Genomic DNA, 25179 nt, shown 5'->3' with positions numbered 1-25179 from the left:
ATAGAAATAGTTTCTAGTACAATTTATCTCAAACCCCATCATGATCTAGATAGAAATAGTTTCTAGTACAATTTATCGGTAGGTTTTCACAACATTAGCTATCATGTCTGAAGCATGCACATTATTGTGTGTTTTGACCATGGCCTCCGCTTCGCCTCCCCCCGCCCCCTCTCCGACTCCTCCCCTTCCAGACGCAGACACCCCCACGCCGGCGGTCACCCCGACCCCGGCGGCCACCTCCCCACTCTGCTCTCCTGGCGCACCATCCTGGCGCTGCGTTGGAGCAGGGATACTCCCCCATCGGGCAAGTCTGGAGGCGGCGCCCCCCTGCGCTCCTTCAAGGACGTCCTTTTGGCTGCGCTCAAGGCTTCGACGGCGCCGGCGTGCCCTCCCTCCTCCGCCCCTGGTCGTGCGGACGCTCGCGTCGTGGTGCGCCCGCGCGGCTCCTCTCATCCCGGACACCGTCCCGTCCCTGATGCGGACGGCTGGTTTTCTGTGGTGAGCCGTCGCAAGAGGAAGGAACTACGGTGTCTGGCGCGTCAACCCCGACGTGTTCCGGCGGACCTCCGAGGCAGATGCTTTAACTGCTTCTCCGCCCGGCACCGCGCGGCATCCTACCGCTCTGGCACACAGTGTTTTCGATGCCGCTCCACGGGTCACCGGTGCTCCGACTGTCCGGAACGGCGCGTGGTCACCTCGTCGGGTCCCCGTTCTCGGTTGGTCTGGCGGCCTGTCTCTGCTGCACCCTCGACGACTCCGGCTCCGATGGACCAGGCTCCCACTCCGGTAGCTGCGATGACCGCTCCTGGGGACGCCCCTGGCCCTAGCCGGCGACGGCAGCGCTCCCGCAAGCGGCGCAACACGGGTGGGCCCTCGCCCTCGGCTCCACCTCCCTACCCCGAAGATCCCAATGACTATCTGATCGGCTCCTCTAGTGATGATGCTAGCCGGGATGCCATTGCTGACGGCCCTGCTCGTCCGCGCTGCGTGATCAGACGTTCGGCTGCCATCGCTCAGCGGGAAGAGCGCTTGGCCGGGTGTGCTCTCATCGTCTCTGTGATCGCGGATGAGCCTGACAGCCTGAAGGAGCACATCATTCCGGCGATTGCCCGCCGGTTCAAGATCGAGGAGACCTTGCTGTCCATCATCGACTTTGGACATGCCCGTTTCCTCTTGATTTCACCGGACGAGTTCTCGGCTACGCGGATCCTCAACGACGGGCGACCTCTGTCTATCCCTCCTGGTCGCATTCACTTCATGCGGTGGACGCGCTTCTTCCAGTCATCTGCTGCGGCGTTCACCATGCCGATGGAGGTCGAGCTGCGCGGAATTCCGACGCACGCTTGGGAGCTGGAGACGGTGTCGTAGCTCCTGAGCGGCTGCTGTGTACCTAGTGTCGTTCATCCGGATACTGACATTCAGCGGGAGGTCTTCCGCATCACGGCATGGTGTTCTAGTCCGAGCTGCATCCCCCCTGTGATTGATCTGGAGATCCCGAAACCAGAGGGCGTGAGGCAGCAGGATGTGCAGACGCGACAAACGCTCTCCTACCCTGTTTGGATCTCCGCTAGGACCCGTGGCGACCAGTCGGAGGCACCGGATGCTCCACCTCCTCTGGCCACTGATCATCATCGTCGCCGACGGTGGGTTCGACATCGTGCAGCGGCGACACCTGTTGGGGGCCGTGTCTCGGTCCTATCACGGCTGGGGACCACCGATGCGGCCCAACCCCCTGCCCAAGGCACTGCTTCGTCCTCTGTTCCTGGCGTTGATTGCCCTGCCACCCAGGCGACATCATGCGGGATTGACGATGCGACGGCGGCGGCTGTGGTTACTCATGTCCCCTCGGGGCCTCCCCCGATGGCGGAACAGCTGCCCCCCTCGTCGCCTCGGCTCCCTCGTCTCCCTGGGTTGACCGGTCGGTGGACCCTGGTCCACCCGGTCACCCTGGGCCCACAATTGGCGGGGCCCTCGCCCAGGATTGCGATGCGGCCGCGACTACGCTGACACCGGTGGCCACCGTCTGTGGTGATCTCCCTACGGCCGCCACGATGTGTCTGGATTGCCTGGGTGCTGCGCCTGACTCTGCTACGGCAAACAAGGACGTGTCTCCCATCGTGTCCTATATGACGCCCTCATCGACGGCGGAGGCTGCTGCACCAAACACGACTCCTACGACTCCTGACCCCCGACGACGGCTGATTATGCTGCGACCATCGCGACCAGCCCGGCATGTCAGGAATCTGTGATCGCCGCTTCGCTTGGCACCGCCGTGCCCTGCTCGGCATTGGACGACACGCCTCCGGAGCCCCTGGCTTCCGTTGACGGCGCGTCTCTGCCACCTGCGATGACGGCTGCAGCGGACGCGGATTCTCTAGCCGTGGATGACGCGCCTCCCATTGACGGCGCACCCTCTACACCCACGGCGGATGCTCCATCAGGAGCTACGACCACCTCGGCAGCGGCTAATTCGTCTGAACCTGCAAGATCACTGGTTCCTGGTCTTGCGCGTGTCTACACCCGGCGGCTCCCTGCGCTGGATGCCGCACCTCCTGGGCCATGTTCTTCACCAGCTCATGCAAGTCAGCAATCTGGTCGGCGGGGGAGGTTCTTGGCAAAGATTACCAAGAAGACGTCGAAGATCCTCCCTACCCCGCGAGCTAACAGGCTGCGCTCCCGCACTTGTGCCCCCTGCGCCCCTCCGCGACGCAGCCATCGCATCGCTGGGATGGAACCTGCCCCCTAGTGGTGGGGACTCTCTGCGAACGAAGAAGAAGGTGATGCGGGCTCTGGGTATCATCGGTGAGACGGCCGGCATTGACCAACAAAGTCTGGAGGAATACAGCAAGCTCTTCACTGGTTCAGCACGTCTCCCCGACAGCCAGGCTTTGGCATTGTCAGCACTCTTTGGATGGGCTGCTCCGGAGGAGGAGGAACAGGGAATGGCGGCTGATCGCTGACATCTTACTGCTCATGGTCGTGTTCCTCTCTTGTGACAAATAAAATGAATCCCTCCAAGTTAATTTGTTGGAATGTGCGCGGGCAAAATTCCAGGGCGCGCCAAGATACTGTAAGAACCTTGATCACTTCCTGTCAAGCTGAAATTGTTTGCTTACAGGAAACAAAAATGTCAGGCATCCCCCGTGGGTGCATTCTTTCTTTGCTCGGGTCGGATTTTCCATATTGGCTTGAACTGCCTTCTGCGGGTGCAAGTGGTGGAATCCTGGTAGCATGGCGCCATAGGTTGGGACCTGCCAGCGCTACCAGAGTTGATAATTTCAGCATCTCAATTCAGTTTTCTCCTAGCGGCTCACAAGCAGGGTGGCTCACTTGTGTTTATGGTCCTCAAGGGGATGACAATAAAATTCTCTTTTTGCAAGAGCTTCAAGATGTAAGGGCAGCATGTCCTGGACCATGGCTACTGCTCGGTGATTTCAATTTAATTGTACGCACTGAAGATAAGAATAATGGTCATGTTAACCGAGCAATGATGGGAAGGTTCCGTCATCTAATCAATGATCTAGAACTAAGTGAGTTACCTCTGCTAGGTCGCAAATATACATGGTCTACTCAGCAGGATTCACCTACCCTTGTCAGACTTGATAGAGTTCTTTGCTCGGCACACTGGGAACAAATATTTCCTAATTGTCTCCTGCAGAGTTGCGCTACTGATGGCTCGGACCATTGCCCACTTCTTCTAGGAATGAATGATGTCCAACCAGGAAGGGCCAGATTTCATTTTGAAACCTTTTGGACCAAGCTGGATGGTTTCCATGATGTTGTGGCAGATGCTTGGGCATCTGAACCAGTCTCCCATTGTCCTTTTGACACCCTAGCAAGAAAATTCAGAGCAACAGTGAGAAGTTTACAAAGTTGGAGTCAAAAGAAAGTCGGGCATGTAAACTCACAGCTAGCTTTAGACAGGGAAGTTCTCCATCAACTGGAAATAGCTCAAGATTCACGAGGTCTCTCCAGGCTTGAAACTTGGCTGAAAAATAAGCTTAAACCACATTGTTTGGCTCTCTCTTCCCTGCAGCGCACCATAGCGCGAAGCAGATTACGCATCAATTGGCTTAGCGAGGGGGATGCAAACACAACCTTATTTCATGCCCATGCCCGTCATCGGAAAAGAAAAAATTTCATCAGTAGACTCACAACTATTGATGGGGTTGTTCTCACTAAGCATGAAGAAAAAGAGCAGAACATTTTTTATTTTTACAGCAATCTGTTGGGAAAGAGTATTGATAGGGAAGTGACGGTTAACCTGTCAGAACTAGACATGCCAAGCATTGGTCTCAGTAATTTGGAAGCACCTATTTCGGAAGAAGAAGTTTGGAAAACGATTAGCTCCCTACCTTCCGACAAAGCCCCTGGTCCTGATGGCTTCACAGGCAAGTTCTATAAGGGGTGCTGGCAGATTATCAAATTAGATATAATGGCTGCAATTTCAGCTGTTTAGAGCAGAAAGTTTGATAATTTTGAGTTGCTCAATTCTGCCTACATCACCCTCCTACCTAAGAAAGAGGATCCCTCATGCATCAAGGACTATAGGCCAATCAGTCTGGTACATTCTTTTGCCAAACTTGTAATGAAAATTCTTGCCAACAGGCTTGCTGGTACTTTGGATCAGCTGGTATCTCCTAATCAAAGTGCTTTCATAAAAGGGCATTTTATTCTAGACAACTTCATGTTGGTTCATCAAACTACCAAACTCCTACACCAGCAGAAACAACCTCGCATTCTCCTCAAACTGGATATCAACAAAGGCATTTGACTCAGTGTCATGGCCTTTTCTTCTGGAAGTTATGAAGCAGTTGGGATTTGGACCAGTCTGGTGCGACATCATCAGTGGCTTGCTCGCCACCTCCTCCACCCAAGTGTTACTGAATGGCTCCCCGGGGGGGAAAGATTCACCATCAGCGTGGCCTAAGACAAGGGGATCCACTGTCTCCTATGCTTTTTATTCTGGTCATGGATGTGCTATGCCATTTGGTAAAGAAAGCCACAGATGAACAGCTATTGCAACCTTTGGCAAGAAGAGCCTTGTAGCACAGGATCTCTTTGTATGCTGATGATGTGGTTTTATTCTTGCGACCGTCAGCAAGCGACATTGAAATCACCTTGGATATCCTGCAGCTCTTTGGTAATGCATCCGGCCTCACAACAAATCTTCAGAAAAGTAGTGTTCTCCCCATACAGTGCAATGAAGAGGACAAGATTGTTCTGCAGGACTCCTTGCCATGCCAAGTGTCTGAATTTCCTTGCAAGTACCTAGGGGTACCCCTCTCCCCATACAAGTTAACCAAAGCACAGGCACAACCCATCATTGAAAAAATTGCAGATCGACTCCCAAGCTGGAAGGCTGATTTGCTTACTAAAGCTGGCAGGACAATTTTGGTGCAGTACGTTCTCACCTCAATGCTTGTATACATCATCATGGCACTGGAGTTGCCCCCTTGTGCCTTGAAGGCAATTGACAAGATAAGGAAAGGATTTCTTTGGAAAGGCAGAAAAGATGCAAGGGGAGGGCATTGCTTGCTAGCCTGGCCAAAGGTCACAAGACCAATTTATTTGGGGGGTCTTGGCATTTCTGACCTTCAGAACATGGGATATGCCCTGCAACTTAGGTGGTTATGGCTGCAGAAAACGGACCCTCAAAAGGCATGGGCCATCATCCCCATCAAAGCTTCATCTAAAGTCCAATCCTTCTTTGAAGTGGCAGTTGAAACAGTAGTGGGCAATGGCAAAAATACTCGCTTTTGGACAGACTGCTGGCTGCTCGGCCAGAGTTTAAAACAGGCCCTGCCTCATTTATTTAGTGCTATAGCAGTCAGAGCAAGAAAAAGGACGGTTTATGATGCACTCAATGATGGAAAATGGATCTCAGATATTAAAGGTGCTTTGAGTGTCCCGGTGCTGGTTGAATATCTTCATTTGTGGGACATTCTTTCCAATGTCGTCTTGCAGCCGGAAGTTGAAGATGCACACATTTGGAAGTTCACAACTTCTGGAAAACACTCGTCCAAATCAGCATATGAGGCATTGTTTATTGGAGCAACTCTGTTTAGTCCCTGGGAAATAATTTGGAAGAGTTGGGCCCCGGGGAAATGCAAATTTTTCATGTGGACATTGGCCCACAAAAGGTGCTGGACTGCTGATAGGCTTGCACGACATGGTCTTGATCACCCACCAAAATGTCCTCTATGTGACCAGAGGGTGAAACAATTGACCACATATTGGTTTCTTGTGGGTTCACCCGGCAATTTTGGTTCATCATTCTACAGAGTTTTGGTCTGCAGGCTGTTGCTCCACAGATGAATGATCAGTTTTTTGTAGAATGGTGGAATGGAGCAAGCAGTAGGCTTTCGGGTCAAGTAAAAAAGGGATTCAATTCCATTATTATCCTTGGAGCGTGGTCAGTTTGGAAACTTCGCAACCACTGCATTTTTGATGGAGGAACACCTGCCTTACCCTGGGTTATTTCAGAGTTTAAAGAAAAGGCTCAGTGCTGGTCTGTAGCAGGGCTCGAGGAGTGTCTCACCTCCTCGCCTTGGCTCCCTCCTAGTCTCTCTTGTTGTCAGTCTGGTCTGGTCCTAGGGTTCTTTGAGAGAATCAGTTTAAGAGTGTTTTCAGAGTGTGTTACAAACTCTCCAATATTGTAACATCTTTTGTTCTAGGGGCTCTTTACCCCCGTTTTTTCCTTCTTAATATATTGATGCGCAGCTCTCCTGCACGTTCAAGAGAAAAAAAATCATGTCTGAAGCCAATGCTCAATTTTGCAGTCTTAAGTCGGCTGCCTGGCTGGACGATAATTGTGCTTTCACTAACAAAGTAAGCGAAATGATTGCATTATTATCCCCAACTGAAAGAAAATACCATTGGTAACATTCCACAACTGGGCCAGCGAAGATCATGGCAAGCATAGCTTAGTTCACTAAGAAAAAATATAGCTTAGACTGTGTGCATGAAATGCTTGATACATAAAGGCATGGAATCAAGTGCTCAATAATTAGAAGCAAAAAGTAGGCCAAGATAGGAGACCAAGGGGAACGGGTTAATTCAGCAAAGAAATCCAACCTAACCTGGCAAAGTACCAATGTACCATATCGTGCCAGCCATTTTTTAAGCTAGGCCAGCACAGTTCAATGTACTTTGGTTGTTTTGGCCTATTCAATCCCAGTCACCACCAATCCCACTGTCCCAAAATACTCTGTGAACCATGCCCAAGAGCCATGTAATTACAACTCCAACGGGGCACCAAATGATTTGGGCCCCTATCCCTGCATTCCCTACATACATTTGTCTTACAGCTTGCATATCACAGTATGCACATCAAGAATTATGTTCGATGTTAGCTTTTGGGATTCTTTGTCAAAACCAAGAACATAAAAACTTCTGTACTTGTTGATCTGAAAGTAGGATAACGATTCTTGGTAGAAAGGACCATATAACAAAACAAACATGTGCCTAACTGAAAATAATTCTGCTCTGGAGTGATGCATCCATCTCAAACACTGGTCCTGCTTGTAGAGCCATAATTAAAGATGATGGTCCACATGATTAATTAAATAGGTAAGAGAACGAATGGCTGATGATGTAATGCAGGAAGAAACAGTCATTTGTAATACTATATTCTGACTTTCTGAGAATGTGTAGAGACTGAATATATTACCATGTAGCATTGTATGAATCTCTATGAGGTTTATACTAACAATTAAACCAACAAAAAGAGAATATACGGTGTCAAAATCAAGTGGAACAAGCAATGATCAAATAGAACTACTAAAGTGTCAGAATACAATAAAGTGCCGTCAAGTACCTGTATACTTTTGAGTGCGGGCTCTTTTAAATCACATGGCTACAGCAGCCAATAATATTATTTTTGGTATTTCAAAACAGTATCTAAAGACCCAGTGCCAGGAATATAATCATAGACTCATAAATACTAAATGCATAGCCAACAAGTGTGCTACTTTTAGAGAGTTAGAAAGAGTGATACCACTACAACAGTACAGCAGATCCCAGAACTCCATCTCCTGGGAAACAAATAGACCTGTTTTCAGCATACCAAAACAGGTTCACTGAATGAGCGGGTATTAATCAGAAGTAGGTTAACCAAATTATACAAAGTAATCTCTTCTCTCTTTTCAGATCTGCCCTCAGACCTGTTTAGCTCTTTTTTCTTTTTTTTCCTTCTTCCTTTGCTTGTTTTCTTCTCATTTGTAACAGAAACTTCTTTTTTCCAATAAATTCCTGTAGGGGCGTGCCCCCCCAGTTCACTTTAAAAAAAAAGTACACAAAGTACCAAGTAGGTAATACTACTGTGATTCATATCAATGATGACAAAAGGTTAACATTCGCGTGGACAAAAGAAAATTTGGATAAACATCAGTGTAAAATGAGCAATAATGTTGTGTATGGAGCACTCAGCATAACTACAGATACTGGAATTCATTATGTTGGCTCTTCAGTAACTCATCTATACATATACAGGCCCTCAGTTTCACAGAAGCTTGAACAAAACACATCAAGTAATTGAAATGCTACAAAAGGCAAATGTAATAACACTGGAATAACTATTGATGCTATTTTGCAAAGGATTATGATTTAAAAAATGAAGTAATAACAGACTACTAAAGAGGAAAGCATGGAAAAAAAGAAGGCCTTTGCTTGGGCTTCCAATACTCATGTTGATGCACCACCTTTTCTTCTCCTTACAGCCCTTTTCACAGATGGTGGAGTTCCAGCAACTACTCCACTGGTATTCTGATTATGATTGTTCACAGCTTGCTCCTTCAGGATCTCATTAGCCTCTGGTGGTGCTCTTGGTCTGGCAGATGTTCTTGGTGACAGAGACCTGTTTGTACTAATCTGCCTCCTTAGGCGCAGTATCTCACCCTTCGCTAATGCCAATTCCTCTTCAAGATGTCTAGATCTCAATTCAAAGCTCTCCTTCTCCGCCTGAAGCCTTGTGATCAGATTCTGAGCATCCTCAGTGTTTTCCTGAGCTTCTGCTGTGATTTTCGTTTGTTCAGCGAGAGCCTTGGATAGCATTTCTTTCTCAGCTTCAAGAGTGTCATTCCTAGAATGAGTGCTCTCTAGTTCTCTAGACAGTGACAATGCACTATTGTTCATCTCATCTAGTGACTTCGTTGCCTCATCCAGATCTGCTTCAAGAGCTTTTCGGGCTTCAGAATCTACCTGCAATTGTTTCGCCAACGCTTCAAGCTCCCTATTCAAGGTTGTCACCATTTTCCTTTCCTCGACAAGCTCATGTGTGGTGGATTCCAAATTCTTGTACACATCCAGCAATTCTTTTTTCAAGTTGTCACGAGCTTCAACAACAGATGCCAGCTCATTAGAGGTGGTTTCAAGTTCTTCTTGTCCTTTTTGAACCATTTTCTTCACTGAGGCCAGTTCCTCTGAGAGAGTTTTGGTTACTGATTCTGCCTCTCCTAGTTTAATCGTCAGTCCTTCTTGAGTTGCACTCAACTCATCTTGGAGTTCAGAAATCTGTGACACCAGGTCCTGATTCAATTTATTTGCCTCCTCAAGTTCCTTGGAAAGCTTGGAAGCCTCATTTCTGGAATCCTTTAGAGCCTCTTCAGATGATTGGATCGATTCTTTTAAAGTTTCTGTGGCCACAAGTTCACTCTCTAGCATTGCTTTGGTGGCATCCAACTCTTTGTTCAACTCAAGAATTGTTTCATGATCTTTGCTAGACTCAGTTAATGCAACAGAGAGTTTTTCTTCAAGCTGTTTTATCTGATCATCTCTCTCTGATAGTACCTTGGAAGCATGACTTGCTTTTGTCTCTGAAGCAGCCTTCAGGTCTGTATACTCTTGTATTAACTCGTTAATTTTTTTGTCAGCTTCTTCTTTTTCAGAATTCAATGTTTCAAGTTTAGCATCGAGTGAATCAATCAAAGATATCTTTGAAGCAAGCGCATTCTTACTTCTATCGAGCTCTTCCTCAAGTTGCTGTATTTTAGAATTTGCATGCTCAAGGCTCATTTTAGTTTGATTAGTCAAAGCAGACAGCTTTTGGTAGTCTACTTCCTTCGAGGAAAGTGATGCACTAAGTTCCCTGATGTGCTTCTCTTTATCATCAATTTCTTGGCTCAGCAAACTTATTTTTTCCTGCAAAGAATTAATCTCTCCCAGCTTTTCTTCCAATTTACTTTCAAGCGCATCTTTATCATCCCCAGCTTGTCTGATAATACTCTCTAATCCCTGTATTTCATCCCTAAGTTCCTCAGCTAGTTTCTTCTCCTTTCTGAATTCTTCACTCAGGGATGTCAAAGACTTTTTTGCTGAAGCCAACTGGTCTGAAAGAGAAGCTTCCTGCTCCTGGAACTTCAAAGATTGCTTCTTTTGTGCTGCTTGCTCCTCCAGTAATCTTTTCTCATAGTTTTCCCTCATCAAAGAAAGTGCTGCCTCATTTTCAGCCAATTTGCTCTCCGTCTGAAGAAAGTTGAACATTAAATATATTAGGTAAATAAAATAATCAGCATCAAGGTGTTCGAAATACTTTTGGCAGCTTGTTGTATTCAAAAGAATTTACAGATGTTTGTTTTCTTGAGAATCATGGTGGGAAATGATAATATTGTTAACCATTAAGTTTTTTTTGAATATCCACTTTAAGATTCTGACCTCCCATACCATATTAAATAAAAGTGGAACCTGCAAAACATATCATATGCACTGTTTCCCCCAAACACCAATCATTGCAGCAAGGAGACAAAGTATTTTGGTACATCATAGAGGCATAATTTAAACTTGGAAGGCAAACGTGGTCAACTAAGAGGGTTAAATATTTTGCCTCAAAGCCTTCTTCAGGTTTTGAAAGATACAGTACAGACCAATTTTCATTTCACATGGTTCAAGATTAGCAGTTACTAACACAATCAAGATTTATGTGTTGCTACCTTTAGGCAGAATAGTAGTGTGTGAGCATTAAACTTTCCTTATGTGCGTATATGACTGATTAGTTTAAAATTCTCCTTTACTTCTTTCTTGACTAAGGCTATCAAAATATACAATGGAGAGCTTTGAGATGGCGTCAAATGTTGGAAACTGCACAAAACTGAGATACATACAAACCTACAAAACTAAAGAAGCTAGACATGTGTAACTAAAAAAAACAGCTGATGAAAGCATGGCATACTAAAAGACAACATTGACAAAATGTCAACGCCGAAATCAAAATAGTTTGGAAATGCAGCATCAGACTTCTTGAATTTATTTAGAAGTACATCCGTATTAATCTAGTCGCTCAACTTCAGATATGTTTATTTTTCCTAAATACAAAAGGATACTGCAGAGCAATTTCAAAGAGCCAAATAAATGGAGAGCATTTTAAAAAAGAAAAGACACTTAAGCATATAACGTAGATGCAGATAAAGTAACAAATAAAAAACCATTGCATATGACTTTAACAATATAAAAAGTTCAATAAAGAAAATGCCAGCTATTTATAGTGTATTGGACTTAGTGAAAATATATGCAAAAATGGTGACTATATGAAGACAAAATCATGCGCTGGTTTGGAGAAATTAAAAAATAATATAAATGAACCAAAAAAGACAAAATAGACTAATTGCAGGTTTGTAGATGATTTACAGAGATGATTGTCATTTAGTCTATGAAATTAAAAATTAATATCTGAACCAAAAAAAAGACAAAATAGACTAATTGCAGGTTTGTAGATGATTTACAGATGAGATGATCGATTGCAGGGCCTTTTTTTCTTGTAGAGAAGTGCCATACAGCCCACCAAGAACACCAGAGGCAGTGACTCCAACTGTACCCAAAAAGCCAAGCAGTGGATTCCCTGGATGCTGTTCTTCCACAGATTGTAAGGATGATTCAGGCTGACGAGCTTCAGTAGTAGTAGTTTCACTCTGAGATCCTTCAAATTGAGTTGTGTCAGGCTCTGGAATACCCGTTTTCCCTTCAGATGGGGGGTCATCAAGCTTTGAGACATCCTTTGTCTCTACAGACAAAAGCAATTACCATTAACAACCACACATTCATAAATTGATCTTAAGATCTTCAATGACATGGAAAAACTTCAGCACAAATATGAAGAAAATGTTTCCGTTCACTAACGTAGTAATGCACATGTGTCAATGGCAGCACCGCCAACTTAGTTTTTAAGTCAAACAATCTCATCTCAAAGCAAAATGCATTATTGATTCCAATGCCAGGTTACAAGAATACAACATACCCAGATGGTCAGTTCAGCCCATTCGTGTGGTTAGAATCAGTCATGAGAACTGTGCAAGTATGACAAAAAGATGTCTATATAAGATAACAAACCCAAAAAATACACGTTACAGCAGTTTTCAAAAGATTTGGTGGTAGTAATAACTCCTACTTTTACAGAAACTACTCATATAAGAGGAAGTTCTAACCATCAAACTTATCCTCCTTAGGTCTACAGATGATGGAATTTCGTCCGATCTTGAGCGTTTTGTAGCAATTCTCAGCTTCACGATCTACCCTTGGGGCATCAATCCCCTTTCTTCTAATAAACCCTTGGGATAATGACATGCCATAAACTGCGGGGAAGTGAGAAAAGGTGGCATCTGATCATATGCTACAAACAAACTTAAATCACTAGGAACATTAAGGTGGACAATTAGTAAACTATTCCAATTCTACATTTATTTTTTCCATCTGAATGTTAAGCTTTAATAAGAGAAACACTAATTCAAGACTGCATGTTTGTGCTTTATGAAATCCCGAGACATCCGTGGTAAAAAATATATAAAGGACTGCGGGCCTGAACGGCTGAACATCAAATTAAGAAGTTCAGCACATGGAGCAATGACTTAATTAGAACCATATGAAAACTTACTAAAATTAGATTCTGCAGTACAGAAAATAACATTCTAATTCCTTTGCAGTTAATTACATCTAAGAGCATATCAACTTTATGCACATAAACCTCTAATGCACAAAATCCACTCTCCAACTTTGACAGGGTGCAATTAAGTAGTTGCTATATACAGGGGTTGAAGGGTAGGATTTAGTTTGAGGACTTATCTTTAACTTTTTGTATATGTTCCCAAACATTTGGTCCTTTCACCAGTCTGAGTGATTCTTCCAATGCTCAATATGTACGCTAACCATTGAGGACAAAATACTGAGGGTTATGACGTGTAAAATCTGTGTTAAAGTTGCCTTAAAAGTTTGAATTTCTGCAGAAGCAACCTAAACTGCAGGTGCTGTTTTACCATCTACTGATTCCTTCTTCATCCATGGATGCATAGATTCCTTCTTCATCCATGGATGCGCCTAAGCCTAATATCCAAATTTCCTTACAGTTGTACTCAATATCCTGCATCTTCTAAACTCTTCTACCCATTGTTTGAACAACTGTTGCAGAATCTCAATTTCGTCAGCATGTGCACATGCGAGCCAAACCCGAACAACTCATCTCTCAGTCTCATGCATCCATACAAGACTATAGACTACAATGCAGCACCACTGCACCATAGTAATGTCCTCTGCAGAAACCCACGCATCACTTGATATACTCTCATATACTGCAGAACAGTTTACATTTATTAACCTCGACCGGTAGAATTCCATACGGATTTCACCGGCAAACGATTCTACAACGGAAGATAGGACTAGGACCCCAGTTAAGACGAGCAATTGGGCGCGAAACGACAATTTACACAAACCGTCCCAGGGATAACGGCACTAACCAGTCGTGGGCGCGGCCACGGCTTCGCGGAGGCGGAGGAGAGGTACGGCGGAGGCGCCGAGCAGCACCACCCGCCGCGCCAGCACGTACGCGTCCGCCGACGCCGCCGCGGACGACGAAGGGGAAGGGCCGCCATCGGGCGTCGAGGCGGACGACGCGACGACGGAGGCCGCGCCCCGCCGAGAGCGGCTGCGGCGGGAGGCCGCGACGCCGGAGGAGGAGGAGGAGGAGCAGGGGTATTGGAAGGCGAGCGGCGGCGACGGCGAGGAGAAGAGGAGGTAACCCATCCCGGCGCCGGAGGAACGGAACCCTAGCTAGCTCCGGCCCAGCGCTGGCCTCCCGCGTGCTGGCGCGTTTGAAGTTTCGGGGGAGGCGGTGGAAGCGGCTGAGGCGGAAGCGGTGGCGGTGATGGCGGATTAGGAGTCAGCCATCTCGGAGACCCGGAGGCGAAGGCGAAAGCGCAAGGGGGGGGGGGGGGGGGGGCAGCGAGCGGGTGACGATGATGGGTCGGCCCTGGAGAAGGACAATTTTGAGGCATGAATATACTCTTCTACCCCCCAGCTTTTAGTGTCCGCGGGAATCTGGAAGTGGGACGGCGAGGGGTGATTTGGGGTGTTAGCGAGTGGGTACCCATCGGCCGTGGCCGTAAAGAGGGGGACAGGTCCGACGAGGAGGCTGATCCGGAGTGTGAGTATGGGATTCCGCCACGTGGCGGGGAGGGACCACCCGGCGTACTAGCGCCATGGGAGAGTTTCCTCGTGTGTGGGCTGGGCTGTTGAAGCGCTAGGCAGGCCTGCGGTTGCCTCTGTTGGGCCTCACATTCGGTTCAAATGTTTTTTTTTGAACTCGGAAGACTCAAATGTTCCATCAAAAGAAATAGAAAAGGAAGTTCAACTGGGATATTGGAAATAGTTGATCCGCTATATTCTCTGGATAAGGTTCTTAGATATGCATTCTTCTTCCTTTCGCTCAAGCTAACGCGGTCATATACTCCCCCGTTCCAAATTATAAGTTATTCTAACTTTTTTGGAGAGTCAAAACATTTCAAGTTTAACCATATTTATACAATAAGGTACTATTTAGAATGCCAAATAAGTATTATTAGATTCTTCATTAAACATACTTTCATAGTATATCTCTTTTGTGCTATAAATTTTTGTATTATTTTCTATAATTTTTGTCAGATCTAAAAATAGTTTGACTCCCCAAAAAAAATTGAAATGGCTTGCAATCTAAAACGGAGGCAAGTAGTATTGAAGTTAACAACGCCGCCGCACACCCCACTGTGCAAAGTCAGCATACCGCACACCCCCACTCCACGGGGGGGGGGTTCTATTCGTCGCATAATGCGACGGGAGAGGAGCGCGTCGTAGAGGCTTCCACCGCCGCTCCCTCCACCTCCGGTGGATTGCGCCGCCTCTACCGCCACCTTCCACCGCCGCCGGAGCCGCCTCCGCCCTCGATGGCCGCCGGAGCTGCCTCCTCCGCCGCCATCCACCGCCGACGGAGCCACCTCCGCCTTCGATGGCCGCCGGAGCCGCCTCCTCCACCGTTGCCGCCTCTTCGCCCCGCCGTCAACCGCCCTCCGCCTCCTCCACCGCCGCTGGAGCCGCCTCCGCTCGCCGCCGTACGTGTGCGACGCGCGCGATTCTACTCGCGCACGCGATATATAGACGTCCCCCTCCACCTCCGCCAGTCAACCGTTCTTTGGCGTTGGTTGACAAATCCCGAGTATGGATGATCACATCGTAAAGATTTGTTTGATTTGTAGTTGTAGCTAGTCTTGACACAAATCCAAGGGTGCAATGCATATCTGGGAGACTGGGACCCAATTCGAACATCTTTATTGTTTGGCGTCAAATTTGTCCAGTCCTACTCTTTCTTCCTCGCGGTGGAAAACCGGAAAATGTATGGCAAAATATTCAAACGCTTTCGGTTGAAAGCGTCACCGCATGACAAACGCTGCTGCACACTGCGCTGCAGCGACGCCTCCGAGCCCCCGTGGTTGCCTAGGAACAGGCGAATCCAACGGCACCTGCCACCCAAATAAAAGACGCGGACGCTGTGCTCGGCGCGCAGCGGCAGCGCCATGAGAGGCAGCGAGGTATGGGCGGCTGCGGCTCTGAATTCAATACGAGCAGCGCGGCCTTGCCTTCCGAGCGCAAGCGCCTGCTCTGCTCTGCCAGGCTTGGTTTCCCCGATCAGCAGAGCCCATTTGAGGAAAACAGGGGGAGTGATTGGATCCATCCACCTGAATGCTACCTGCAATTCAATCATCGGATCGGATCTCTCGTGGATTTCAGCGACGCTTCCTTCTCATTCAGTGCCCATGCCAGTAGGAAATTTGCTGCTCTTCAAATGTAATACCAGTAGCTTAATCCCAGGATGGATTCAGTGATAGACTCTCGGTAAACTTCTGAATCATGGTTAAAGCTGCAGTTTTTACGGTTTCATGTTATTTTTTGACCCATCAGTTAGGTCTCGGTAAAAGATGCCTTTGAATTGTAACGGAAATCAAGTGGTTAGACCATCATCATCATATTTCCTCTCAGTTTCTTTCAGTTTCGGTACCACCGCTGCACAAAGTAAAAGAGCAATGGAAATGACTCAAAGCAGCTCAATGTCATTATCTCAGAGACGGTAGTGTGGCAATGCGATGCGCAGAGTGCAGACACAGTCACTGCAGCTGCGAGTAGGAAAGCAAGAAGAAGAAGAAAAAAGCGAGCAAGAAAAGGGATGAGATGGGGGCACTGGCCGGCCAGCCAGCAGCCTTTGGATCAAAACTACAGTGGCAGGCCGCAGGCAGGCGACCTCTCTCTATCTCTCTCTCCCCTTTCTTTCCGAAAAAGCCCAGATCTCTCCAGGTTTCCAGGACGAGCGGCGATGACCCACCATGAGCGCACCGTTTCTTCAGTTGCTGAAACAAAAACAAGCTGATGATGACGGCGACGCGCACCGGTGACCGGCCACCGACGATCGTCTCTGAACCCTCGCCGTGCGAGGAGGAAAAAACGGCGGCGCGTTCGTCGCCGCGGCGGCGAGACGGTGCGCGGTGGGCTGGGTGGGGGACCGGAGGTCACGTCGTGACCATCATGCCGGCCATGAAGACGTCCTCGTGGATGGAGGAGCACGAGGAGCGGGGGGAGATGCTCGCCGTGTTGTTCTCGGCCTCCTCTTCGAGCTGGATCTCTTGGTCCCGGCAATTGGCGCTGCAGAAGGCCTTCTCGCCCCTGCAAGGGCACAAGGCAAAATTGTTCAGTGTCGCTCGTTCTTTCTGAATTCTGATGCCGGGATCAATTATTCAGTTCAGCCAAATAATGCACATTGATGGGCCAAAGCTTATCTGTTCAGTTAATCATCGTTCCCGTTTGCAACCATCTCCAACCAAAAGAAATGGAATCTAGTGATGATTCAACATGCTGTTCAGTTCAATATAATATTCCATTCATGTACTTCCAAAAAAAATATTATTTCTTCTGCCAAAAGAATTAACTTGCGCTCATATGAGCAGTGCAGAAACTCGATTAGTGCTTTTCTTTTCATTCAGGTTAATGTGCATTCTGCAAGATATCTCTTTTAACTGAAATGCTTTCCCCCCAAATGATCCAGCTGATGCAAAAATAGAACCATCAGTTGTTTGAGTAGAATCGTAAAACAAGATGGTGATTGCATCGACGTACCGGTAAATGTAAATGTCATTGCCTGCCAGCTTCTTCTTGCAAGTGAAGCAAGAGCTCAGGAAGTCCTCGGCCGCCGGGGCAAGCCCCGCGGCGCGCTTGACCACGAAGTAGCACCCGGCAGCTCGTTCCTCCACCTCCATGGCGGCCTCGTCACTGTCCCCAACTGTGTGGGGCTCCAAGATGCAGTCGCCGAAGATGTGCGTCGTCTTCGGGTTCGGGCCGCGCGCGATGATGCGGGTGTAGTCCTCCGACTGCTCGATCTCGCTCGCCGAGACCGAGCCGATGAAGCGCGGGGCGCCGGCGGCGATGGACGCCGGCAGCGAGCCCGGGCCCGGGAGCTTGCCGAGATCGAACGAGTGCCGCTTGCCGTTGCTGAGGTGAGCGCCATCCGAATGGGTGGCCTCAGGACCAGACTTCAGATCCCCGTGGTGGAACCTGCTGCACGGCACCGAAATGCCGGCGGCGGCCGCAGTGTCCGGGGCGGGGCAAGACATCGTCTTGCCGAGCTCAGGGTGCGAATAGCCGCCGCCACCGCCGCAATCTTTGGGCAGGGAGCTGTACGATTTGAGCCGCAGGCGCGGGCTGAGGAGGCAGTTGGTGGCGTCGCCGGCGAGGGCGTCCACGAGGCCCGGGGCGCCCCAGGTCCTCGGCGAGCGCGGCGACCGGAGCAGCAGCGCCTTGGGGTCGAGCGGCGACGTCGGGCTCCTCGACGACTCGCCGTCGGACGGGCGCTTGGCGGCGAACCCGACGAAGAGCCGCGGCACGGCGAAGAGCGCGGTGCCGGCGCGGGGCCTGGCCTCCCCGCCGGAGGAGTCCGGGGCCGGGTCAGACACCATCCTCCGGAGCATCGCCGGCCGCCGCAGACCCAACCAACCTCCTGAAACCGGGATCAAGAAAAGGGCAAAAGATCACGAATCCATCCCGTCCGACAAATCCACAGAACGTTCTCGCATCTCGCCGTCCAAGATCGCACCGCCCTCGCCAACAACTACCCACCACAAGAAAGTGAAGCTCCCCCGTTCTCAGCGAGGCATCCCGTTCTCGAGGAGCACGACGCGCCCAGCTCGTGAGCGGCAACAAATAAGGCGAGGAAAGGGGGAGCAAGCAGCAAGCAGAGCAATGCGAGCAGCCCCGGCACGAGCTCACCCTTACCTTTTCCTCTTTCTCCTTTAGCAGTGTTGCTCCCCTGGTCCTCGCCGCTTTACCTCACCTCTCTCCCTCCTCACGCGCTCGGCAATGGCGCTGTGCGAGGGGGGAGGAGAGGGGGAAGAAGGGGAAGAAGCTTGTGGGGAGGAGGGAACACGGTGGCAGTAAAATCACACTGTCCTGCCCCTACTTGTACGACTGATACCCCATTCTCTCTCCTCTCTTTGTCCCTTTGCATGCATCAAAATCAGAGGAGAGAGTTCAGTCTTGTGAAATACACCACCACCCACCTCCGCCTGCCATTCATGGACGTCAGAGGAAGGGAGGCAGATGTAACATTTTAAGGCCCCGACATTTTAGGGTGTGTTTGGCAGGGATTCGGCTCTTCTAAAAACAGTTCCGGTTCTGGCTCCTCAGATGGAGCGGCTTCTCTGGTGGAGTTGGAGCCGTTTTAAAAAATGTTTGGCAAAACAGTTTCACTTGTTAGATTGATGTGTAAGCCGCGTGAAGCCACGATTTCATGGCTTCACTTTGCCTGTGTAAGCCGCCGACGGCTTCAGAACCGGCTTCACACGTGAAGCCGGTCCTGAAACGAACGTTTGGGAGGGCTTCACGTGAAGCCGCTCGTGAAGCCCTCCCAAGAGCCGTGCCAAACGGGGCCTAAGAGCAACTCCAACCCACCCCTCTTCGCGTCTCCTATTCTGGTTTTAGGAGAGAGAAACCCAAAAATCCCCTCCAACCCATCTCTCATCAAGTTCCTAGCGATATGAGGCCTCTCATCCGCGAGCTCCGACCTCTTACATCCAGGAGTTCCGGTCTGGACTCTCATCCGCGTGAAGGAGCAACCGTCGCCCCTTCCCACGCCGGTTGGGACGCCATTCTCGTTAGGTATGCTTCTTCCCGGCGTCTCCATCTATTTTTTTTGCAATCGACGTAGTGGATCTAGGATGAGAGAGAGCTGCCGGCGGCTGGTCTATCGAGCAGCCTGCTGCCGGATCTGCGCCCCGTGTGGCCGGATTCGCGCGGCCCCTTGCTCTGAAGCGGCTCGTCGGCACACGCGCGAGCGCCGTGCGGGCGCTGGGCCCGCCGCCAGGTGCCGCCGCGACCGCCGGGGGCCGCCACACGGGCGCTGCGCCGGCCTCCCGTGCCAGCTGGGCGGGTTCTGCGCTGGGCCCCGTGGCTTGCGGCGCGGGGGCTGAGCCGGCCTCCCGCGGCCGCCGCGCGGCCTCTGCTCGGGCGCTGCGCCGGGCGGGCTCTGCGCCGGCCTCCTGCGGCCTGCGGCGCGGGCGCTGAGCCGGCCTCACGCGGCCGCCGCGCGGGCGTCCAGCCGGTCTCCCGCGGCCGCCGCGTGGGTGCTGCGCTGGCTGGCCTCCAGTGGCTGCCGTGCTGGCCTGCTAGCGCTGCAAGGAGAGAGAGCTTGGGGTAGACTGCTAGCGCGCGCTGGAAGGAGAGGGATCTTGGGGAGGAGAGGAACAGGGCAATTGAACAGCCCATTTTCTTGCCAATTTTCTTGCGTAGCTTCAACAGAGCTATTGATTTCTAAAATGTTCTTGCAATTTTTGTGTGACATGGTTCGATCTGATAATGTAGGGAGCAAGATGGAACCATGGATGATCGATATGCTTGCAGGCAATGGTGGTGGCAGCCACGATCTGGAAATACATGGGACCAATGCTGGTGGCAACCATGATGTGCAAGTTGTTGAGACTCAACATGGTAGCCCACAAGAGGAACAAGTATTCAGAGAGGCTGCAGTTGTTGAAGCTACCACTGGTGTGAAAGGTAACAAGAAGAGATCCAAAAATTTTAGTGTTAAGGAGGACAATCTGTTGGTGGCAGCATGGTTAGAAATTAGTATGGATGCAGTACAAGGCATTGATCAACCTCGTGCTACTTACTGGGAAAGAATTCATGAGCACTACCACTTGCACAAGGATTTTGAGACTGATCGTAATTGTGGTTCTCTTGCTCATCGTTGGGGTATCATTCTAGAAGCAGTTAACAAGTTCTGTTCATGGTATGGTCATGTGCAAAGAAGGCAGGAAAGCGGTTTGACGGAGCAAGATAGGGTATGCATTGTTGTTTTATTATTTCAGCATTTAATTTATTGCTTTGCTAACAACAAGATATGTTCATTCACACATAAATCTGGTGTGTAGGTACTTCAAACCTGTGAAGTGTTCAAAAAAGAGGAAGGCAAAGCATTTTGTTTGCTGCATTGTTGGAACGTCTTGCGGTACGAGGAAAAGTGGAATGAGACATGTGCAAACAAGAAACAGAAGACCAGCATCAATGCTAGTCCAGGGGCATCTACTCCTCCAAGCTCTACAAATGGTAATGAACAGGACTGTGCTAGTCAGTCCACAGAAGCTACCAATGCAAGACCTGATGGTAGGAAGAAGGAGAAAGAACGCCTGCGCAAAGGTAAAGACCCCATCTCTCCTACTTCAAACCTTTACATAGATGCTATGGAGAATTTGTGGGCTAAGAAGAAAGAGATGGAAGAGATGAAAGAGCTGGAAAAAAAGAGCAAAACGATGAGAGAATTGCATTAGAGATGAAAAGGCTTGAAATAAAAATGGCTGCAGAGAAGGAGAGGAGTGACCTGCAGCGAGACCAGCTTGAACTAAAGAGAAGGAAAGAAGATGATAAGGTCATGAAAATGGACCTTCGTGGTTTGGATGACCGTCAACGTCGTTACTATGAGAAGATGCAAGACGAGATCATTTCTCGACGCTTTGGTGGAGCTTGATATTGAGATGGACTTGTACTTTAATTTAGCTGGTATTGTATGGACTTGTAGTTTAATTTAGCTATCCTGGTATTGTATGAACTTGTGTCCTGGTATTGTATGGCTTCGGACTAAATTATGGTTATGCTGCCATGGTTATGATTCATACTAAATTATATGCTTTATTGGATGACTGGGACACAAAAGTACATGACTGTGAAACAAGAGTACATGATAAGGATACAACCAAACTAGCTAAATAACTCTAATAAAAAATAGCTAAATAACTCTAATAAAAAATAGCCACCCCGTCTTGGAGCACTCATACCCTCGTACTGCGTGTGCACTATGTGTAGAGCCGAAAGGATCAGTTCATCATCGTCATCCGACGACGATGATGAGGAGTCTAAACGAAAAAGAGAGCTCATTTCAGCAAGAGAAGGGAGAATGATTTGGTGTGATCTCCAGTGTCCAGGCATCCGCATATATATAGATGTGAGAAAACTAGCCGTTTGAATACTAGCCGTTTGAATACTAGCCGTTTGAATACTAGTCGTTGGAAAAACTAGCCGTTTCAATACTAACTGTTGGAAATAATAGCCGTTGCAAAATATGGGGTTTAAAGTAGCAGTTCGAAATATAGCCGTTGTGAATAGTACCTTCAGAATTACTGTAGTTGAAAAACGGGTTCTAAATATTATAGTTCTAAATATAGCCGTTGGAAATAAATCATGCAAAAATAAAATGGTAATTCGAAATAATGCTCATGGTAGTTACTTTATATGAATAAAGAATGAGGGAGTTGGAGATATAAGAGTTAGTATGAGAGGTCTGTTGGAGTTCATTGTGAAATAGGAGAGAGAAATAGGATGAGAGACTCTCATATGTGTGGAATAGGGGGCCAAAAATAGGAGGTGGGTTGGAGTTGCTCTAACTGTTGCCCCGCGCTGTACGCGTAGAAATACGGCCTGGCACGTACAGCACGGCGCGAGCTGAGCTCCCATCGTCATCGACGAGACCCTTCTGGGCCCCACGCCGTAGCCTTGCTTTTGACTTTTTGAGGCTGCCTGGCCCTGGCCTGTCACTTCAATTTCATGCTGGAGTGATTATTCCAAAAAAATTCATCCTTGTGTGTTATTCGGGGAAAAAATCCTACCGGTACTACAGTACTCTAATTGCTCAAATTATTAATTATTTTAGTTTTCATAGATTTTACTGTGCATCTACATATGTATCATGTCTAGATACATTGCAAAATCTATGAGTCTAGAAAAGTTAAAACAACTAATAATTTGAAATAAAGAGTACTTATTAGAGAAATATTTTTGCCATTTTTCTTAAAAATGGAAGCATAAATATTTCTGATCAGTCTCGGTAGGAAAAGAAAACACAAGGATCATGGTACGATTTTTTGAAAACTTGCAAATGTTATCGGTCCATTGAACCTAGGCGTTTGTTTGCCCATGTTTATGATCTTTGAGACCACGTTTATTTCATGCTCTTCTACAAAACCTGCGCCACGGCCGATGACCTGAACGGAGATGAACCTGGACGCTTTTCCACGCACAAACTTGAACACCCCGCAGCCCTTCATCACTCCTGAACGCTTTCATCACATAGAGCAAGTTTTATGGTCCCAGCCTGCTGCTGGCTGGGAGCCCGCGCTCCGCATATCGCAGAGCTCGCTTTTAATGCGTTACAGTGAGAGCGGGAGCCTCTTCGCCCGGCGATTCAGCAGCCGCCCGTTCGTGCTCTCTCCTCCCCACGTCGGATCCCAGCCGGCTTCCAGTCTCTTATAATACCTGCTCTTACCTGAAACTGAAACCCCCCGAACACATGAGAGAGCATGTTTAATAAAGTCGCCGAGTACTCGCCGACTGCCGGCGGTAGTAGTGGCGGGCCCCGCTGCTGCGCGCGCAGTTTGGCCAATGACTGCGTTCGGCAGGCAGGAGCCGGAGTGGTGTGAGAGAAAAACATTGTTACCTGGCTGGTGGCTGGAGGCTAGTGCTGGAGCGATGTGAGAGAGAAATACTGTAGGACTGGAGGTTAGTGCACCAGCCGAACACGGTAAATGTCAGCAGCCGCAGCTTCATTTCGCCGGGGCGGAGCGGGTGTGTAGCAAGTCCCCTATTCTCTTCTCTCTCTTCATTTCTCTCTCTACCACGTAGATATGAGCCAACTAGTAGGCCATCATAATACTAGCTTTGATTGAGGTTTTGAGGATGCATCCAACTTGTCCACTGTCGTCACTCGTCAGCTCACTAGCTCATCCCAGTCCACTGACCAAAACCACCTCTGCAAAAATCGCTCAAACTTTTATTAGTTGGCGTAATCACTGCCTCGCACATGAGCGGTTGGAGGAGGGGGCAGGGAAATAAATCCGCATCAAGAGCCAATCAGCACCGTACCTGCTCCTAATACGCATCCACGCTGCATCGGGGATGCAGAATCATTGGACTTTCAGGGCTCGCCACCCCCCTTTCTCTTCTTTCCTTGGCGCTCAGCTCAATGCCAATGGGGAGTAGCTGCAAAAGGGAGGAAATCAGTGTGTGCGCATCGCAAGCTTTGCTTTGCTTTCCTCCTCGAGTTTCAAAGCTGTTCTTGATTCAGAATTCAGATCGTGCTTTTGTTTTTGCCGGTCACTATTACTGTCGCTGCTAAAAGTGTAAAAGTGGTTTCTGAGTTTATTCACCGGCGGTAACTCGGCTTCTTTTTTTTTTTATTGACACTACCATCATCTCCCTCCCTCCTTCTGTTCCTCTTGTGAGCTCGCTTTCTGAAAGTGGCCTTGCTTTGGTTCCACTGTTACAGTCTTTGCACCTAGCATGATGGCAGTACAGTACTGGGGCGGCAGTGGTGTGGCCTCACTGTGCCGGGGGGCGTGGGGCCTACGGGCAGCGGCACAGGTTCCACCCCCCTGTAGCCTGGTTGCCGTTGCGAGCTCGAGCACGAGCAGGAGGACGGCGCCATGTCTCTGAATCTGAGCGCAACGCATTCATGCCCGCACGTCCATCGGGTTCAATCCGCGGATGGGTTGGTTTCTTTGCTCGTGCGATCGCCTCAGGGACACTGTTCGGTGGGGCCATCCGCGTACCGCCTGCGATCGCAGACGGCGATGGTGAGAGCAGAAACTGACGGCGATTGGTTGTTTTTTTTTACCGCCCGAATGATGCTGTAAAACCTGGGGCCCAGAGTGGCATCACCGTGTTGGGGTTCTGTGAAATTGGAGGTGTGGTTTTTTCTTCTTCTCTTTTTTACTCAGATAAATCTGGAAGTAATCGAGTTTTGCCTTGAGTTTTGCCTTGAGGCCCCGACAAGCTGCGCGCAAGCTTTCAGGTGCCCTGCGCAGCTCCACGCCACGGCTCGACCTCACGCTCGGCACCCGATGCTTGGGCGGTTAACTCCGTTACCTCCCCGGATCCTCTGCGCCAGGATCTTTGTGCGCTTCTGCCTTGCTTGCTCGCCTTTTCTTTTCTGTTTCTTGATTTCTTCTCTTCGGAGAGCACAACTTTGAACTTTCATTGCAGAATTTCCGTGCACAGAGGCAAAGGCAGTTGACGATGCGTCCTGATCGCTTCGGGTAGGCTGACTTGCTGAGTTGCTGTGGCTGAGCACCGAGCACAACGGGAGGCCCACATGTGTGCGCGCAGGCGCAGAAGATCCCGATCGGTTTTGATGCAGCCGCTCCTCCCCATGCTTTCCGAGCTGGATCTTCTGCAGCCGCATGCCCGCATCACCGTCCATGATCCAGTTTATCGGACACTGGAGGAGCGGAGGTTCGATCGAGGATGAAAACCTAAAAAAAGAATCCTATCATATTTTCTGCTAAAGCAGAAATCTGCTGTGTTTCACTGGAGCTCTAAGTTCAGGTTACTTCAGTAACGTCATGCAGCTCAGAGATAACA

At 48.9% G+C, this 25179-nt stretch overlaps 3 protein-coding genes across 7 annotated transcripts; 1 reads left to right on the top strand and 2 right to left on the bottom strand.

Moving 5' to 3' along the window:
* Positions 1 to 8411: 8411 nt before the first annotated feature.
* On the bottom strand, positions 8412 to 14187 carry LOC120673116 (MAR-binding filament-like protein 1). 2 transcript variants are annotated; one of them, XM_039953810.1, is made up of 4 exons: positions 13719 to 14187; positions 12417 to 12563; positions 11718 to 11995; positions 8412 to 10464 (listed from the first exon to the last, which is right to left on the bottom strand). In XM_039953810.1, exons 1-4 carry the CDS (start codon positions 14002 to 14004, stop codon positions 8686 to 8688), a joined length of 2490 nt encoding a protein of 829 aa, XP_039809744.1. In that variant the 5' UTR covers positions 14005 to 14187; the 3' UTR covers positions 8412 to 8685. The 2 variants fall into 2 exon arrangements, with proteins under 2 accessions (XP_039809744.1, XP_039809745.1); XM_039953811.1 differs by lacking the exon at positions 12417 to 12563.
* Positions 14188 to 16314: 2127 nt separating this feature from the next.
* LOC120673115 (FCS-Like Zinc finger 10-like) lies at positions 16315 to 18821 on the bottom strand. Of its 4 annotated transcripts, none has more exons than XM_039953806.1 (3): positions 18550 to 18821; positions 17398 to 18274; positions 16315 to 16947 (listed from the first exon to the last, which is right to left on the bottom strand). In XM_039953806.1, the coding sequence occupies exons 2-3, from the start codon at positions 18243 to 18245 to the stop codon at positions 16794 to 16796; spliced, it is 1002 nt and encodes a 333-aa protein (XP_039809740.1). In that variant the 5' UTR covers positions 18246 to 18274; positions 18550 to 18821; the 3' UTR covers positions 16315 to 16793. The 4 variants fall into 4 exon arrangements, with proteins under 4 accessions (XP_039809740.1, XP_039809741.1, XP_039809743.1 ...); XM_039953807.1 differs by lacking the exon at positions 18550 to 18821 and adding an exon at positions 18394 to 18543; XM_039953809.1 differs by having other exon boundaries at positions 16779 to 17117.
* Positions 18822 to 19313: 492 nt separating this feature from the next.
* On the top strand, positions 19314 to 21427 carry LOC120673114 (glutathione S-transferase T3-like). Its single transcript, XM_039953805.1, has 3 exons — positions 19314 to 19431; positions 20134 to 20612; positions 20703 to 21427. The coding sequence occupies exons 2-3, from the start codon at positions 20142 to 20144 to the stop codon at positions 21096 to 21098; spliced, it is 867 nt and encodes a 288-aa protein (XP_039809739.1). The 5' UTR covers positions 19314 to 19431; positions 20134 to 20141; the 3' UTR covers positions 21099 to 21427.
* Positions 21428 to 25179: the final 3752 nt, after the last annotated feature.

This window comes from Panicum virgatum, chromosome 5N (genome assembly GCF_016808335.1).
Source record: "Panicum virgatum strain AP13 chromosome 5N, P.virgatum_v5, whole genome shotgun sequence".
In the NCBI taxonomy this organism is placed as follows: Eukaryota; Viridiplantae; Streptophyta; class Magnoliopsida; order Poales; family Poaceae; genus Panicum; species Panicum virgatum.
Note: the sequence above shows the minus strand (reverse complement) of the source record. Positions and strands in the feature narration are given on the sequence as shown.